We start from the raw sequence: 18881 nt of genomic DNA, 5'->3' as shown, positions 1-18881 counted from the left end.
AACATTTTAAATTCATCTAAAGGATTATTTTTCCAGGTACATTCACTATATACTCATGGCTCTAAGTAAGCTCTAATGTCCTGTCAGTTCCACCACACATGGCTGTGTTTGGCCCTGTTAGTCCCAACAAATATCAACTCTACCTTAGTGTCTTTTCAGGATGGATGTCCCAGAAAAAAACAAATAAACTGACTGACATATTCTCTCCTAACTCTGCAGAAATCAGTATATTTCCTTGTCTTTCCATTTTCTTTTTTATGGAATCTGTGTTTATTTTAATAATTGGATGCCATGTTTTCAAAATTAAGGTTCAGCTGTTTCTATCTCCTCTTTCAAATTCTGATTGACATTGTTGGATGACGAAATCTTGTCAATGATTACAGACAGAGTTCAAGAAAACACTATTTCTTTCACCATGACCAAGTGCCTGCCAAGTTACACCCTTATGTGACTCCCTACGGTCAGGTCATTTTAGAATCAATGTGTTGATTGATTCAATGAGCCTTTAACATCAATCCAAACAGAAATATCAAACACTGATGATATCAATCATGTGTACGAAAACATGTGGAATTGTTTTGTTCTAATAACCAAAATGTCTTTTTGTGTGTGTGAGAGATTTTATATCATTAAAGTGCTTTTGTTCAACCAGAATGTAATGTCTCATATCATTTAATGAGTCCTCAATCAAATAAAATCAAATCATATGGTGGCAGAATTTGTGATGCCAACAAACAGAACTGTTACTCATTGAATCAATAAATCATATTATGAACAAACTTGAGATTTATCCATCTAATGTTTTTTCATTAAAAGATTTTCCTCCTCTCTCATCATTCTGCTTGGTGTCGTCCAATTCCTGCTAATCAGATGCCAAACAGCAACCCATCAGCTCCGTTTATCTTTCAGTAGGGTAATCTTTTCAAAGGGGCAAAGCTTACTTTTTATTGTGTGGTTCTCAACCTGGGGTCCGGGACCCCCCAAAGAGCTCAGAGGGTCCTGAAGCTTTGGACATTAGAGCCATGGTGATTAAGGGCCACAAATGGTCCCTGTTTTAATTATTAAAAGTAAGGCTGTATGCTGTTCATTTAACTTTGGCTTTATCAAAGAATGGGACTCGATATCATGAGAATCTCACTTTTGAAAGCCTAAAACCATGCATGGGTTCAGCACAGGGTGCAGCAGGGGGTCCATGGCATTTTAGTATATGCATGAAGAGGGTCCCCAAGAAAAAAAGGTTGGGAACCACTGCTTTAGTCAGAAGATAATAAGTCACATTACACATCACAGAATGCTGAATTCAAAGCTTTATTCTTTTTTCCTTTCATGTTGCATGAAGGATAAAGAACAACTACGATCCTACTGTTTCATTCAGTGGAGTGAAAAGTTTCACTCTTCATCATGGGATTTCTGCAAAAAGAGAAAACAATTTACATTTTTACTCATATTTTTCTCATGTCAAGTTATTTAAAGAAACACATTTTGTGGTTACTCACCTTAGATCCAGAGTCTCTGCTCTTGGCTCGCAGCTTGTTGACTTGAGACTCAGCGATGTCCGCCCTCTCCTCTGCTTCCTCCAGCTCGTGCTGCAACTTGCGCAGTTTGCCAAGATTTGCATTGGATTGTTCCTCCTGAAAATCAAGGTGACGGTTTATATATTTATATAGATGTCTTTAACACAAAACGGACTCACCTAAACAACAAAAAAAAAAGAAACTATTGTGTTTCAGCTTACGGCTTCCTCTGCAGCCCTCTTGTACGATTTAACTTTCATCTGTAGTTTATCCACCAGATCCTGTAGACGACTCAGATTCTTTTTGTCCTCTTCTGTCTGTTAATGTAGCACACGGGACATATTTCTGGATAAGATTTTCTATTTTTTGGTGGCTGTTGATCACAGAAGATCTAGATCTGCAGGGCATACCTGGTAGGTTAGCTCTTTGATACGTCTCTCATACTTTCGGACCCCTTTAACCGAGTCGCTGCTTTTCCTTTGCTCCATATCCACTTCATTTTCAAGCTCTCTCACCTATAAGATAAACAGAAGTTTTGTAAGAATCCAAAAGGCTCAGACTCCTATAATGTGCGCCCATACTCTGAGGTGACGGTGTTAGAAATATTTACCCTGGCCTCCAGCTTCTGAACCTGCTTCTTGCCACCTTTCATGGCGATTTGCTCGGCTTCATCCAGGCGATGTTGCAGGTCTTTGATGGTTTGCTCCATGTTTTTCTTCATGCGCTCCAGGTGGGCGCTGGTGTCCTGCTCCTTCTTCAGCTCCTCAGCCATCATGGCTGCATCGGTGATGGCCTTCTTGGCCTTCTCCTCTGCATTTCTGCACTCCTGCACAGCCTCCTCCACCTCACCCTGGAGCTGAGTAGTGTCGGTCTCCAGCTTCTTCTTCTGGTTCAGCAGGCTGGTGTTCTGATGGAGAATAATGGACTATAAGTATGCAGACTTGGGTTTAAACCACAGTTCAGTGATGGTAAAGTTGTTGGTTTACCTGTGAGTGCAACAGCTGAACTCTCTCGCTGACATCCAGCAGTTCCTGCTCGGCCAGCTTACGACCTCTCTCAGTTTGCTCCACCAAAGACCTAAGCTCATCCAGCTCGGCTTGCATCAGGTTGTTGCGCCTCTCCACAATGGCAATGTTCTCCTTTAGATCATCATTGGCACGTAGAGCATCATCCAGCTGCAGCTGTGAGTCCTATTAAGGCATAAATTTTAAAAAATGGTTTTAAAGAGTGATTTTTATGATAAGTAAATAAGTTGTTGTAGTTTTTTAGCTGTTAAATGTACCTTCAAGTGAGTATGAACTCCTTTGAGTTGCTTCTGAGCCTCAGCTGCCTGCCTGTTGGCCTGGCTCAGCTGGATCTCCATCTCATTGAGGTCTCCCTCCATCTTCTTCTTTATTCTGAGAGCCTCGTTCCTGCTGCGAGTCTCCGCCTCCAGGGAGCTCTGCAGCGTGTCTACCACTCTTTGGTGGTTCCGCTTGGCTTGCTCCATCTCCTCGTCCTTCTCAGCCAGCTTGCGCTCAATGTCTGCCTTCACCTGGTTGAACTCCAACTGAGCTCGAAGGATTTTGCTCTCCTCATGCTCGAGTGAACCCTACACACACCAAAAAATACACATCAACAACTGCCTTTTTTCCACCGAGTGTTATGAATAAAACAATAAAGAAATAAACATAGATTTTTTTTGTACCTCAGCTTCCTCCAGGGCAGTTTGTATCTCAGCCTTCTCCTGCTCCAACTGTTTACGGATTTTCTCAAGTTCATGGATGCTTTTTCCTCCCTCACCAAGTTGCTCAGTCAGGTCAGAAATTTCCTCTATTTTAAGCAAACATAAATGTTAGCTTTCACCAAGCCCCCTGCTGTATTCTTTGTGCCTTAAATGACAAACCATCCTACCCTGGAGGTTCTTGTTTTCTCGTTTCATGGTCTCCAGATGATCCAGAGACTCTTCGTAGGAGTTCTTCAGTTTGAAGAGTTCAGTGCTTAGAGAACGAGCATCTTTCTGGGCACTTTCCAACTCAGTCTGAGATTCTTCGTACTTCTGCTTCCACTCAGCAAGAACCTGTTCAAGTATCAGATAACAACTATCAGATATTTCATCTTTCATCTTTTCTTTTTTATGAAGGGGCAGTGTTTTCACCTTGTCAAAGTTTCTTTGTTTCTTGTCCAGAGCAGCAGCAGCAGCGTTAGATCTCTCCACATCCACCATGAGATCCTCAATCTCACCCTGAAGCCTGTGTTTGGTTTTCTCCAGGGAGGAGCATTTGGCATTAGCAGCTTCAACAGCTTCTTCTGCATCTTGCAAGCGCTGAGCTAGTTTTTTTCTAATAGTTAACGTATAATAACAAACATCCAATCAGTGCATCAGGTAAACTTGGATAAATATATAGGAGGAAAATAATGGTTTTGCTCTTTCCCTACTTCGCTTCCTCCAGCTCCTCGGTCCTCTGGATAGCATCAGTTTCATATTTGGTTCTCCACTGAGCCACCTCAGAGTTTGCCTTGGACATGCCACGCTGGAGTTCGCCTTTGGCCTCCTGTTCTTCCTCAAACTGCTCCCTCAACAAATCACAGTCATGGCGCGCAGACTGCACCGCATGGGCAAGTGCATTCTTGGCCTTTAGTTAAAAAACATCAAGTCAAATAATTTTGCCACAGGACATGAAGCTCTGTTAAAAGCAGTCATTCTTCAGGCAGTACTTACCTTGACTTCCTCTTCCAGCTGTCTCTTCAGGTCTTCAACCTGCTGAGTGTAGGATAGCTTCCCTCTGGTCAGCTGGGAGACCAATGAGTCCTTCTCCTCCATCTGCCTGGCAAGCTCACCTGGAAAACAAAAGGTTTAGTTTGCAGAGTGATCTTTCTTCTTGTTAATCTAAACATAACGCTGAAGAGCAGAGACCAGTCTTCTGCAGTTTGTTTCTCAACGAATCATTTAAAGTTAAACTTTCAGTTCAAAATTAACACTTCTTGTTACCGTTTTCAGTCTGAAGTTTGGCCCTTTGCATCGTGAAGTCATTGATGGTACGCTGGGACTCCTCTGATTTCGTCCTGTACTCAGACATTTGATCCTCCAGTGTGCGGCACATTTTCTCCAGGTTAGTCTAAATGAAAAAAATTCAATATCAGGAGGGAGGACATTGAATTTAAAAAAAAAAGGAGCTAGAAGAATTTACCAGGACTTTAGCGGAAACTGAATTGCACCATTGAAGGAAAGCTCTCTTCTTAACAATTCAGTATTATCCCGTATTTAGAATTCAGGTTCTGAACATGCAAAAGACAACCTCAGTGCAAATGAGAATACAGCATTGTGTTTGGTGTGATGAATAAACCGATATGTAACGTCAGCTTCACATTCTTTTACAGGAAAATTACCTTGCGGGCGAGAGAGACGAATATTTTGGCAAAGTAGCATAGCAGATACTGTATGTTATAAATAATTGAAGCCGAAAGCAGACATTTCTGAAAAAAGCTTTTTAAGTATTACTATCTAGATATAACATAAGTCCAAATAGGTTGATTTTCAAGAAATCTAGATGAGTTAACTTTGTGATCTCTCAAGATAACAGAATAATTAATTCATGGTCTCAGGATAATGGTAACAAATCTGTAAATAACTGGCATGTTTCTGCTTCTGTAGCCCACTTGTTTGAAGAGTCCTTTTGCTTTTTTGTAGTGGAGTTTTAAATTTAAAATCAATGTCAGGTTTGTCAGAAAGTGTAGCACTAGATTTGATTAACCTAGCTTAGTATAAAGGCTATAAGATGGTGGTAATAAATGCTAATATCAACAAGCTTACTGGCTGCTGGTTAAAATGTTATGCTAACATGCTAAGTGCAGGCTATATAATGTTAGCCATCTTTATCAAGTTTGGCTAGCTGTGGAGGAATATAATAATCCTTACTAGCACTAAACTCATAATAGAGCTAAAGCAGATAATACTGACAAATAGAAATGTGTAAACCAATTAAATTTTAATGAAGCTGTAAATCTTACTACCTTGTTATATCTGTTATAATTGTGTTATTATCCTTATTTTCCATGAACACTTGGATGTAATAAACTAAATTTTATTTCATTAGGTTGCTAGATTGCTGCATCACATAGGCCATCAAGTGTTATCAATCTTCTGGTTTCTTTATCAATGAGGCTAATTAAATTAAGCTATTTGTGTTACAGTTTGGGCATCTCACCTTAACTTTGGCAATCTGTTCCATGTTGGAAACTACATCATCCAGCTCCAGCCTGAGCTCACTTTTTTCCTTCTCCAGCTTCTGCTTGACTCTCTGCAGGTTGTCGATCTGCTCGCCCAGGTCGGCCACACTGTCTGCGTTCTTCTTTCTCAGTGCAGCAGCTGTGGCTTCATGCTGCAGAGTGGCCTCTTCAAGGTCTCTGCGCATCTTCTGAAATTCAGCCTCCCTCTTTTTGTTCATTTCAATCTGAGCTGCAGTGGCTCCTCCGGCCTCCTCCAGCCTTTCACTGATCTCCTCCAGCTCCCTGGCCAAGTCGGCCCTTTGTTTCTCCACCTTTGCTCGAGCAGCTCGCTCTGCCTCCAGTTCTTCTTCCAACTCCTCAATTCGAGCCTTGATGAAATTCAAGATTGTTGTGTATGTAGGAGGTCACACATGAAGTGAAAAACAGGAAATCAAATGGAAACCTTCAGGTTCACTTACCTGTAGCTCCTTCAGTTTCTTCTGGAGCTGAGCACTCATGGCTTGTTCATCTTCAATTTTACTGAGCTGCTGGCTGATTTCAAAATCTTTCCTACATTCAGAGACACAACATTTCACTTCAGTAACCAGCTCTTAATCAATGCAAAACTTCTATTTTTCATTTTAAAAAACAAGCTTTACTTCTTGAGTTTCTCTTCCAGCTGCTGCTTGTCATTCTCCAGATCCATCACATTTTCTTGGGTTAGTTTCAAGTCCCCCTCCAATTTTCTCTTGGCTCTCTCCAGATCCATTCTTACTTTCTTCTCTTGTTCCAATGAACCCTCAAGCTAAAACACATTTATTTCATGAGCTTGTTTCTAATCTGTTCCTTTTCCTGGCACAAATAAAATGTAAACTACTCACATCATCAACTTGCTGCTCCAACTTGGTTTTGGCCTTGGTCAGAGTGTTGACTTTGTCCTCCTCACTCTGCAGGTCATCCAGTGTTTGCTGATGGGCCTCCTGAAGTGCTTTCTTCTCTTTTGTTAGCTTAGCGATGATTTCATCCAAACCTGCCATCTCTTCAGTCAAGTTTTTGACCTTAGAAAACACATCACAGACATAATGTTCAGTTTAGTATGAGTAAAATTCTTCCTGAGTTTTTATGAAAGGTCCTTCAAGCTCCAATGTCTCATTTATTGTCCAGTCTTTTGCAATAGTAAGCTGTACAAGACAGAGATGTCAGACCAGATGAATGTTTCTGCACCTTGTTCTCAGTGGCATGCTTCTCCTTTTCCACTTTGGCCAGAGTTAGCTCCAGGTCATCAATGTCCTTCTTGAGCTCCGAACACTCATCCTCGAGCTTCCTCTTCTTGGCAGTCAACTCTGCGTTCATCTCCTCTTCATCTTCCAGCCTCTCTGTAAGCTCTTTGGCTTTAGCCTCCAGCTGGATCTTACTTTTGATCAGACCTTCACAGCGCTCCTCAGCATCTGCAAGATTGTCTTGCTCCTATAAACAGTTAAAAAAGTTGAAAGAAAATTATAATTCATTACAGGGTTATGAAACTGCTGCAAATAAGCGGATTGATTGATCTTACAGATTGGACTTGGAGCTGTAGGTCATTCTTTTCTTGGAGAAGGGTAACCATTTTCTCCTCCAGCTCTTTCTTGCGGGCTTCAGACTTGGCAAAAGCCTCTTTGAGCTTTGTAAACTCCTCTTTCATGTTTGCCATCTCCTTCTCAGTCTCGGCTGATTTCAGCAGAGGTTTGATTTTGAAGTACATCTTCATCCAGGGCCAATTCTTGACACCCATGAAGGCACGGATGTTCCACTGGATCACCAACAAGGAATCCCTGCGGGTAACATCACAAAGTTTGAGTTAATTTTTTCAACTTTTAAGGTAATTCTAAGAGGTGAGCACCTACCTGCGCTCAACAATTTTCTGGAATTCAATCCTGGCGAGCAATCCTCTGGATCTTGATTGAATTCCAGTGATGATGAGAGCTAGACGATCATCTCTCATCTCCTCAAGAACACCCAGCAGACCAGCTTTGAAGAACACCTGATAGGAAGGATAGGGGAATTTCAGGTTTGTCCTCTAAACACATGTGAAAATAAGTATTTAAACATTCAGCAGAACTAACCTTTGTGTGTCCAAGCCTGTATTGGTCATGATCAATGTCTAAAGAGCCCAAAAGTTTTTCTGCTGCTTTTTTGTTGTCAATGAACTGTCCTTCAGGAATAGAATTAGGATTCAAGATGCGATATCTGAAACAATACAACCATAAAATCATTAATATCACTGAAAAATTTAGCGCTTAAGATGCTGTATCCTATGTGCTCATCAAGGCAGACTGTAGTGGGTTAGAGATCCAGTAGATTGGATCAGTCCTGCTGCCTCAAAAATCTGAGAAATAACAAATAGACACTGATTTTCTTGCCTTTGCTTGAAGTCTCCGTACTGGATCCTGTTGGGGAATCCCTTCCTGCAGATCCTAATGCCTTCCAGCACACCATTACAACGTAGCTGGTGCATGACCAGAGGATTCTCCATCGCCCCGGGAGTCTTGGTCTCATTGGGGATGATGCAACGCACAAAATGAGGGTGAGTTGACCTGAGGTTGGTCATCAGTTTATTGAGGTTTTCCTGTGAATGCATACAATAAAAAACAATAAAAAACAAGTTCTGTTTTGTATATCCACACTAAGAACCAACATGCCCAAAATCAGCTTCTCTCATTGAGATAATACCTAATTCTAATTTTTAAACTAGCACCAGTAATAACTTTGTTTCTGGACACCCGATTGTCCTTGAAAGCTATCAAAACCTTCATAAATAAGAAGGATAAACAGGTTTTTGGTAGATAACCTATATGTCCAATATCAGCTTCTCTTGCTGAGATGATGCCAAATTCTGATTTTTAATATGGCAAAAGTGCTAACTTTCACTTTATGCATTTAAAAAAAATCAACGCATTATTTCTACAGATTAATCTCTTTACATTAACGTGTTACTTTTAACATTCCTATTAAAAAGTATCAGTTCTTTTTTTTTCTTGGTATCAGATTGATACCAAATCTTACTGTATCACACACCACCACTGTATAAAAACTGATGTTTTGCAAGAAAATTACCAGTGCATTTTACTGTTAACTGCATGGACTTAATCCATTAACTGAAATATATCCACTTTCATTGTATCTGTTGCATTCATGGAATAACACCAGCCTGAACAAATATGAGAATAGTTGAATTAAACAAAATGATTTGCATCACGTGGTCTAAAGAGGTTAAATGAAGATTATCCTAAATTAATCATAAATTAATTCCCAGCATCATTTCTACTCTTAGCATATGAACCAGTGCTGGTGTTTCTCCCTGTACTGTCCACTAAACTCATGGTTCAACTTCAACATTCAAGAAGAACAAACCATCCCAACAACATTGTCTACATGTAAACACAGTACAGGAAGTTAAGCACATAACTCAAATTAATAGGGGAATATTCACAAAAAATTTAATTACTGCTGAATATACATTTCCCATGAGCCTTTGCAGGCCTTGCTACTGTGGATCTGTGAATCTAGAGAAAACCATTAGGATACTAAGGTTATATCAAGTTTAACTTGTTCTTGTTCCCAAATTTAAACAAAACTGGTACATTTGTCCCTGTTTTTACTGACTTTTCTTCAAGTGCAGCTTTGAATATGTCCAAAGTTTTAGTGGTATTTTTACCCTGTGTAGAGCAGACACAGTCTGGAAGGAAGAACCTTTCTTCTTTGCTCCCTTTCCTCCTTTGCCCCCTGTGTCCTGGGCTGTATGGAAATCAATATGTAAGAGTGATAATGATTTTATTTCTTTGGGGGTAAATAAATGACAATAAAACAGCCAGTTTGGTCAAAGAAGCCTTACCTGAGTCTGCTCCTGCATATCCAGCGAATAACATAGCCAGTAACTTCAGAGTGGACTTTTGAAATAGTCCGACCACAGTCTCATTCAGTGGATCCTTGTTCTTTACCAGCCAGTTACCGATATTGTAATCAACAGTACCAGCATAGTGAACCAGGGAGAAATGAGCTTCTGGTTTTCCTTTAACCACCCTGGGTTTCTGGAAGTTGGGACTTTTACCCAGATGATTGTCATATAGTTTGGCTTTAAATGTTGCATCACTGGCTTTGGGGAACATGCACTCCTCTTCAAGGATGGACATGATGCCCATGGGCTACAAAGACAGAAATGCAAAATTGAAACCAAAGGCAATCATTGTTCTGTTAATCTAAAGACATTTAATCTAACTTTCTTTGCTGAGATCCCCTTATCTGAATACCTCCTAGCTACGTCAGGGGCTATTTCTCCCAAAGGTTATCAGACAACCCAACCAATAAGTTAAACTGGAAACACCAACCTTTTCAATGAGTTCAATGCAGGCTGCCAAGTCCATGCCAAAGTCAATGAACTCCCACACAATACCCTCTTTCTTGTACTCTTCTTGCTCCAGCACGAACATGTGGTGGTTGAAGAACTGCTGCAGCTTCTCATTAGTGTAGTTAATACACAGTTGCTCAAAGGTGTTGAACTGGAAACCAAGAGCGAAGACAGAGTCAGATTTCATGTGTAGTTTCAATCAGTTTCACGAATGTCTGAAAACCTCTAAAAACCTTTAAGCCTTACATCGAAGATCTCAAATCCAGCAATGTCCAACACACCAATGAAGTACTGGCGGGGTTGTTTGGTGTCCAGTGACTGGTTGATTCTCACCACCATCCACAAGAACATTTTCTCGTACACTGACTTAGACAGAGCACCGATAGAGTAGTACACCTACAATTAATCCATAAAACAAGAAGAATGACATTTGAATTAGTTTAATTTTGCTCTGCCCCCCACCCCTTCATAAAATGTCAGAGAATTGTCTTAAGTCAGTTCACCTGCTGCACACTTTGGCCTTTGGTGACCCACTCATTGCCTACTTTCACCCTTGGGTGGCACAGTCCCTTAATGAGGTCAGCAGAGTTGAGGCCCATAAGGTATGCCACTTTGTCTGTATCTGTAAATGGATGTTGTGCTGCATTACTTCATGTCAAAGAGACTTAATCTGCAGATATTGTTGTTTCTTTTATTTGTAAGAGTCTACAAATGGGCAGGCTGTGTTCTGATGAGTTCATACCCTCTGTGCCGTCGGGCTCTGCTTGTTCCTCTCTTTGCTTCTGTTTGAACTTCATGTTTCCATAATGCATGATGGCACCAATCAGCTTGTAAATGCCATTTTTTTCCTCTTGGGTGAAGCCCAGGACATCAAAAGCTTCCTGGAAAAACAAACAAAATTGCATTAGAGTTCATTATAAATCTATGTGTGGGTGGCTTTCCTACTTCACTTCCACTCACATCAGTAGCCATCAGCTCATCCGCATCATTGATGGAGGCTACGGTTGTCTCTCCTTGGGAGATGTAACAGTAGTCATAGGGGTTGTTGGTGATCAACAGCATTTCTGTTAAAGGGTAGAAAATGATCAGTCTTGGATTTTTTTGTATTTATAATTTTCATTTGTATGTTTTTTCTACTCAGTTCTCACCCAGCAGTTCTGGTTTCCTTTGGGACAGAATCTGGTAGAAGATGTGATAATCTCTCTCTGCCTTGAGCTGATAGGTGACACGAGATTTCTCCAACAGGTCTAAAAGAAATGGGTCAGCAATTAAAATAGTAAACTACAGAATTTTCTTAGTGTATTGTTTATTTTACCACAGTGCTCATTGGTTAGGTGCTTTCCTAAAGGATTAAAACGCAATACTATAGAAGCCACTGGCTGCTACTTTGAGGCATTTTACAAAAGTTATGTAAACTGGTTTAATCAGAGTATTATATAAATGATAATGAGCTTATATGATTATCCAGGTTATGTCACAGTTTACTCACATGTCTCAATATCAGCCGAGGCCAACTTTCCACTGACACCAAAGTGGATTCTAATGAATTTACCCTGTTAAAGGCAATTTAGTGCAAAATGATTATTTGTAATCTATCATTTTCATATTTTCCCTGAATTAAGATTGTTGAAGTTTTGAAACTAAACGCCTTCAGCAAACTTATAAAAGGACTCACAAATCTGGAGGAGTTGTCATTTCTAATGGTCTTAGCATTTCCAAAAGCCTCCAGAGCAGGATTAGCCTGGATGATTTGATCCTCCAGGGTTCCCTGTGGATGTCAGGGGTGTTAAAGTTTGATCATTTAAAATGTGTTAGTCATGCTTTGAATGAATCAAACCAGACAAACCTTCTTCTCCTGACTTGGATCTTTCTTGCCAGAAGCAGCTGCGATGCTGGCAAAATATTGGATGACTCTCTTGGTGTTCACAGTCTTTCCAGCACCGGATTCTCCACTGGAAATGAGAACGATGGCATATGTGTGAAATATATATGAACACCATAAAATCATAATGATGGAAGCAGATACGATGCATCAGGACTAACTCACGTGATGAGGATTGACTGGTTTTCTCTGTCTGAAAGTTTGAAGACAACACTCAGGATTGTTTTCCTTAAATGTCTACATGGTGTCAAACTACCACATTAAAGATGAACATACCAGAAAGCATGTACTGGTAGGCATTGTCAGAGATGGAGTAGATGTGAGGAGGAGCTTCACTCCTCTTCTTTCCTCTGTAGGCTTTGACTACCATCTGATCGTACACTGGCAGCCACTTGTAGGGGTTAACAGTCACACAGAACAGCCCTGAGTAGGTCTGTGGACAGAGATTCACAGAAAAGGCTTCATTTAATTGATTAAGACTTCCTTGGAGTGGAGAGGTCTGCAAGTTAGAGGTCATTACTTACATAGATCATCCATGCTGCATAACGCTCTTTGAGGTTAAACAGCACAGCAGGCTCATGGAGGAAGGTAAACATCGCCATGTCCTCAATTTTATCGAACTTTGGCGGGTTCTGGGGGTGGACATCTGCCTCCTTAACGGTGACAGTCTGAAAAGTATTTCAGGGGGATACATCTGTTTAAATTGGTGTAAAAGCCACCACGACTCCATCTCAATCAATCAGTCAGCATCTGACACACTTACCTTTCCAAACTCGGTTTCAACGGTGACTTTGTCACCATCTCTGCTGGAAATTAAGGCTTTAACGTACTCCACCTCAGGGTCGGGCACAAAACAATTCTTCTTCATGTCAAAGGGCCGGGTCTGAGCCTCTAGGCGTTCCTTGTCTGATTTTCTCAGAAAGGATGCCGCAGTCCCAAACTCTGCCATGATGGCGTCGCCAGACATCTTGAAAGCTGGAAAGGAATAACTGGAATTTTACAAACCAGGTCTGGACTATTAATTATTTTTCATATATATTCTAAAAGGTAAAATGCTGATTATATATCTCTTTACCTGTTTCTGCTTCCTCCCCTCTATGACTGTATGGTTGTATGAAGTCCCTACAAAGACAAAAGCAGCTTTTAAATCCCTTTATTGGGCACTCATTGAAATACTGGTAAATGTCAAATTTCCACCAGAGAGAAAAGTTATTGTAATTAAGACTTTAAAACATTATTACTTTGTTCGGAAATAAGATGTAAAGTAGTTATTGGTCAGAGCTAAAGGTTTATTCCTGTCTTTATATTGAAAGACAATCTCAGTATAGAATCTGGGACATAGCCTGATCTTTGATGATTAGTTGGGAGAAGTTCTTGGGATTCCATGATTTATTGGAGTAGCATGAGGAGCCATTTTCGTGTCCAATGAAGTGACCAAAAATGGGTCCTTGCCTAATAGAAGATTAAACTCAGTGTCAGTAAAGTCAAAAAAAAGTTTTCATGCTTACCTCCAGGTGCTCTGATCTTGATCTTACTGCTCTTTGCGAACGTCTCTTTTTATACAACCAGGAGGCTGTGCCCCCGGCACACAGCCACCCTATAAGGACAGAGCAAAAGAAAACAAAGGATCAAAAAAGGGAACATCTGTATTTGGAGACAAAGGTGTGGACAGTATAACTGTCATGTAGCCATTGGCTGCTAAACCTGAAGCTTATTAGCTTCTCCTAAATCAGCATCTATTTCAGTCTTGCCCAAGTAATGATAAAATAGAAAGTATTTTTGGATGGATGTTATTTTATTTTATTTTGATAGCTGAAACTGATTTCATGACATTTTACTGTCAAGTATGTGAGAGTGTATCTATACTTTGCTAATCTGGAATGTTTGTTGTGAGAGTATTAATAATTTAAGCCTTAAGCTTTTCTTGAATACATTTTATTTAAAGAATATAATGTTGCCCTCACACCAGTACACACTTTGTCTGGGTGACTACTGTCTGCATTGTATTGTCTGTATGCCATTGTTCAGAAAGACAAAGATAACCTTGTAATTTTTTTACATAAATTCTTTCTCCCTACTCCTTCCTTGCCTCCTCCCAGTGGACCCTCATCCATCCACAACGAAAGACCGAGCGTGACAGCTGCATGCTTTCAAAGACCTCTGCTCCCATACTGTAAATAAATACGTTTAGCCACACTTGGCGCTCACCACCTCCTCCATTTACACGGTCGTTATGACAACAGGGTCGATGCTGGTAATGAGTGTCGCGTTAACAGAGGAGATTGTTAAGTCCATGATGTGTTTATTGAGTTGACCACCTGAAGACCTCCTCAAGAAGCACACGAGCCCTGGTGACATTAACAGCTTCACACTTTGGGGTTCAGTGTGACCTTGCAGGCCTCGACAGTTGGCTGTCTGCACCCGGCGTACCACTCCTCAGCACATCAAGGCCAGCGCTGAGGCTTTCATTCCCAGCTGTCTTGTGTCTCTCTGCAGACTTCAACACCTAAGCTTAGGCCTCATGAGTCCCTGCACCAGCCCCGCCTCCCCATGTGTACCACTTATGGCAAGTGAAAGCTTAAGATTCATGTTTGCATGAATTAAGCATGTAAAGCTCAGTTGCTCCGTTGTAACCCCAGAAAGCTTTTATTTCACCATATTTTATTGATTTAATCTTAGTAATTTGTACTACCACTGACTTCTTTGGCGTGACAGAAAATGAGACTCACAGGTATTCAGATGTACTCACACCATGCAAAGCTAACAGGCAAAATATGGGTCTAAAATAACTGTCTATGACTGTTGGAAGACATATTTGGTATCCACTTATCTCCACATTGATCAGACAAATACGGGTGTGTTGAATTAAATTAAGATTGTATCGTGTCAGAATTTGTGATATCAGCCTAATCATATCAGATAACAAGCCTTACAAGTTATCATCTCAGTCTGTCTTCCTGTTGGTGCTCCCAATGATTGTCTGCTTTGTTTTCTTATGTTATGTTAAGTTTCTCTACAGGTGTCTCCTTTGTCTCCCGACTATCTCCTTCTCTTTTCTCCTCACACTCCCCCTTTCCCTTGTTTCCTCCTAGGTCAAGTATTAAATGTACCTTAGCAATGTCCATATAAAGATCAAAAATCACTTGACAAAAACCTTAAGAAAAGATGTTCATACATGTTAGGTTGCAGATGTTCATTGACATCCAAAACTGGACAAGAAAGGACGTTCTGCATTTAACTGGTCAAAATCTAAATTCAAAGTCACATCAAAACCTTTCTTGTAGCCACATAAATATATACAAGATGGATTTACTAAATCAAATTATTCCAAATCCCCTATTTTATTTCCCTCGTTTACTTTAGTTTTGTATATATATATATATATATATATATATATATATATATATATATATGTATATATATATATATATATATATATAACATAAGTGTATATGCATACACTTAAGTTATATACTTAAATATACTTCTAAATGCTGTGCATGGAATAACACAAGCAAACTTGGTGTGATAGTGTTCTTCTCCAGTCCTCTGGGTGTCAGCCAAAAGCTTCCTGAGCATAATGTCTTCAAAAACAAAGAGGACTGAGAGGTGTTTATGACCTGACATTCTCTTCTTTGTCCTTCAGCTCTAAGATAAAGCAGATGACTTTAATAAAGCCACTGCAAATGTCAGTGGCTCATTGAGACTGACTACAAAGGCCAAGTGACACCAAGTGATCTACGACTGTGGGCCCTTCTTACTAAGTAGCTTCACCTCTTTATTCCCCTGCTGAAATAGGATTATATTAAATGCTAAATTAAAGATGAGACATTTAGTCAAGATGTTTTTTATTTATTTTTCCAGTGTTCACACCCTTTGACCCAAACTGGGTGTGAATCATCATTAGCGGCAGCTGTTGCCGGGTCGCCACCGTATACATTGGCACTATTACTTCATGCTGTAACTCCACACTGCACATCTTGTTGGCATGGCATTGTTTCCTTCCATTTACCCTTGAGGACAAAGATAAACCTGTGAAATTGTTTTGGGATTCCTTTTGCTGAGCTTAAGTGAAAGAAGGGTCCTCTCATTTATCCTGCTCAGCTGCAACAACCTCTGTGATTGTGTGTGCAAGTTTCCAATTTTAGGAACTGTTAATCAGAATTTTTTCTGTAATATGATTAAAATCATGAAAGCAAACTAGCCAGCAAGCCAAATTTTCCTTATGATTAATCATCCATTCAGTAAGCTTTGAAGTCAATTACTTTTTTTATTAAGTCGAATAAGTCATTTTAAAGTAATGTGTTATAAGTTTAGCTTCTGCTGACTGTGGTATTCAAAGGAAACTCTCTCTCTCACAAGTCAACGCAAGGATCATGAAAGCTATTTCTGCACTATGCAAAGTGTTAGGCTGCTTGCAGAGTGATAATTTGTCTCAGACATAGACAAAGAAGAATCACCTCCTCCAAGACCTCTGCACTGTGTAACAAGACTCTTTCAACACATGACAGCTCTGTTGTCCAGGTCTTAACTTTGAGTAGCCTTTACATAACCTTCCCTGTCTGCAGCCCTTATCTCAGCTGTTCTGCAGCTCTTTCATAAAGGCTCGACTTCTGACATGTTCTTCATGGGAGCTGAAATGTTTGTCTGGAGCAACCTGAACAGCAGGTTTCAGTGTACATAGAGAGGCCAGCTGTGATTGCACACTGGTGTTATTAGCAGGGTGGAATGAATTCATCTGGATTTACTGAAACATCCAAGTGTTTGGATGTGGTTCAGAATATGTAATATAATTGCACATTTAAAAAGCTAAGTCATTATTTTTTTTATTATAATCCTTTCAGTGCTTGTTGTGACTGGGCTACCAATATTGCTATTTTTGTTGCAGAGATATTGTAGAAGTGAGGGCTTTCAGGGAAAGTGTTATGTCTCTCTATAAGGTGAAAGGTGGTCCTATGTGGCAGGAGGGAGAATGATGGCCTGTGACGACCATCTTGCCCCATACCTTAGCTTTCACACCTTATCTTTAGAGTGCCACTCTAACCTTGAGGGCATTGTTGTGCTACCAGGGTGGAACATACCAACCTGTGTTAAGATTTTCATTCTCAGCTGTCGTCACACAGCCTCAAGAGCTAATGTCCTTTGTCTGCAAAGACAAACTGGGTCAGATGACATGAACAGCTACTTCGAACCGCCTGTTGCTGCGTTGAGACGTATGGAATCTGAGAACTTGCAGTGAGCAGAGAAAAGATAAACCTGATTATCAGAAAGTGTGATTTGATATGATTTTGCTTTTTTTTTTTATTTAATTTTGTTTTATTTATTTATTTATTTTGTCAAGGGACTCTGAAGTAGATTTTATTGAAAGGACCCAAGAGCTACAACTTAAACTCTCTTAGTTAGCATGTTGAATGTTAAAGTTCATGACATTATAATATATTTAATTAAATGTTTAAGAAGCTGGCTTGTTTGGAAGGGTTGGTAGGAGAAACCTCTGAAAAGAACATGAAGCATGGTTTAGGTTTGCAAAGCTGCAACAAACACAGAACTTCTGGAACAATGTGCTTTGTACAGACAAAGGTGGAGAGGTGTTGTAGTTCATTTGAGGTTTGTTTGGCATCACTTTAACACCTGGACGCAGTAAGCACCGCAACTTTTTCTAATGTCTTGATACATAAAACCCTAGAAATGTCTTTTTCACATACCTGTTGTAGGGGTTCATGGACTCTAGCAATTATCATCCACACTCTTCTCAGCAAAGTGGAGTTGATCGTGGCAATGTGATATGAATTTCACAGTTTGTAATGTCTCCATCTTGTGGTTCTCCAAGGTACAGTCAGCATTTACATTTTCTGGATGCTGTGTTAATATGACTTCTTAAAAAACAGAAGCTGTGAGTGCAGCAGTGGCAAAATATGCCTGTAAAATATCCTAATATCTAAACAACCTGATGATGGAGTCTCAATTGTATGTTTTCCCCATAAGGATAATCGTATCATCTACTGGAAATGACGGATCGTTTGTCTATTTCATTCCACTTTTTTCCATTATTTTGAACAATGTTAAATTCACAGACCATTCACAGACTTAAGAGGTTATTTTGATTAGTTGGCACCAAAAACTAATAAGGATACTTTATTTTTGCTCTAGTTGAATTAAAAATAAGACTGAAATATAAATGTATTGCAATTTCTATTACATTAATTTATAATTATATCACTTATTATTATAGTTATAATTAAAATGATATTAATTACAATTGCAATTTCCCTCTGGAATAAATAAAGTTTTTTCTATTTAATTAATTTAATTAATTTCATTATCATTGGTTTAATCTACTTCATGTGAAATTATTTAAAATAAAGCAAGCACGAAATCTGTCACACTGAATAATGTAGGGGATCCCAGTCATTTAAATAACTGCTGATTAACCTTCTGAGGGGTTAAGACAGCTGCCAGGCATTCACTGTCCAAGGAAACATGTTACAAGGTGCTAATTGTATTTTATGTCAAAGGATTCCTTTACATGATCTTAGCATGCAACTTGAGAAGCTCCTTAGATGTCATAAATTTTCACCCCGGGATAAGCTTTGACCTAGCAGTAAGTCAGCCCCCAGCAATGTCTGAGGTCCAGGTCTCAGCTGTCTGCTTGCATCTCTGTAGATGCACTTCTACATGACAAATGGTCCTTACTGTATGCGGTAAAAGAACTGTTACTGATTTGAAGTAAGGGAAGATGCCCAGTCTATTTTCTTCATTTAGATTTTCTTTTATCGCATATAGGTTTAGCAAAATACTAGAAAATGCAGTGCCCTTATGGCATGGCATGTTTCATGGCATGTTAAATCAATTTTTGAGAGATTTGTGACTTTGTGAGAAAGAAATTTGTACTTTTTCAGAAGTCAGATGAGAC

General features: G+C 39.7%; 1 protein-coding gene across 1 annotated transcript; it reads right to left on the bottom strand.

The window, feature by feature from the left end:
- Positions 1-1293: 1293 nt before the first annotated feature.
- LOC121628868 (myosin-6-like) lies at positions 1294-12935 on the bottom strand. Its single transcript, XM_041968237.1, has 37 exons — positions 12732-12935; positions 12493-12636; positions 12245-12401; positions 12134-12161; positions 11933-12038; positions 11762-11854; positions 11576-11639; positions 11235-11333; positions 11047-11150; positions 10829-10967; positions 10590-10708; positions 10333-10482; positions 10067-10237; positions 9574-9883; positions 9397-9476; positions 8102-8307; positions 7805-7928; positions 7586-7722; positions 7258-7513; positions 6927-7169; positions 6584-6760; positions 6362-6507; positions 6182-6272; positions 5702-6091; positions 4486-4612; positions 4216-4334; positions 3933-4129; positions 3652-3835; positions 3408-3573; positions 3202-3326; positions 2797-3105; positions 2501-2704; positions 2125-2421; positions 1925-2029; positions 1736-1831; positions 1497-1631; positions 1294-1410 (listed from the first exon to the last, which is right to left on the bottom strand). The coding sequence occupies exons 1-37, from the start codon at positions 12933-12935 to the stop codon at positions 1390-1392; spliced, it is 5823 nt and encodes a 1940-aa protein (XP_041824171.1). The 3' UTR covers positions 1294-1389.
- Positions 12936-18881: the final 5946 nt, after the last annotated feature.

This window comes from Melanotaenia boesemani, chromosome 18 (genome assembly GCF_017639745.1).
Source record: "Melanotaenia boesemani isolate fMelBoe1 chromosome 18, fMelBoe1.pri, whole genome shotgun sequence".
Lineage (NCBI taxonomy): Eukaryota > Metazoa > Chordata > Actinopteri > Atheriniformes > Melanotaeniidae > Melanotaenia > Melanotaenia boesemani.
Note: the sequence above shows the minus strand (reverse complement) of the source record. Positions and strands in the feature narration are given on the sequence as shown.

What these genes read in the sequence shown, in the direction of transcription:
- LOC121628868 (XM_041968237.1), bottom strand. Translation starts at nt 12,935, where the DNA reads ATGTCTGGCGACGCCATCATGGCAGAGTTTGGGACTGCGGCATCCTTT. An exon ending in AGCATGCCACTGAGAACAAG is followed by an intron (nt 6,761 to 6,926) that starts GTGCAGAAACAT and finishes GTGTTTTCTAAG; the next exon opens with GTCAAAAACTTGACTGAAGA. An exon ending in GAGTTCATACTCACTTGAAG is followed by an intron (nt 2,705 to 2,796) that starts GTACATTTAACA and finishes ATGCCTTAATAG; the next exon opens with GACTCACAGCTGCAGCTGGA.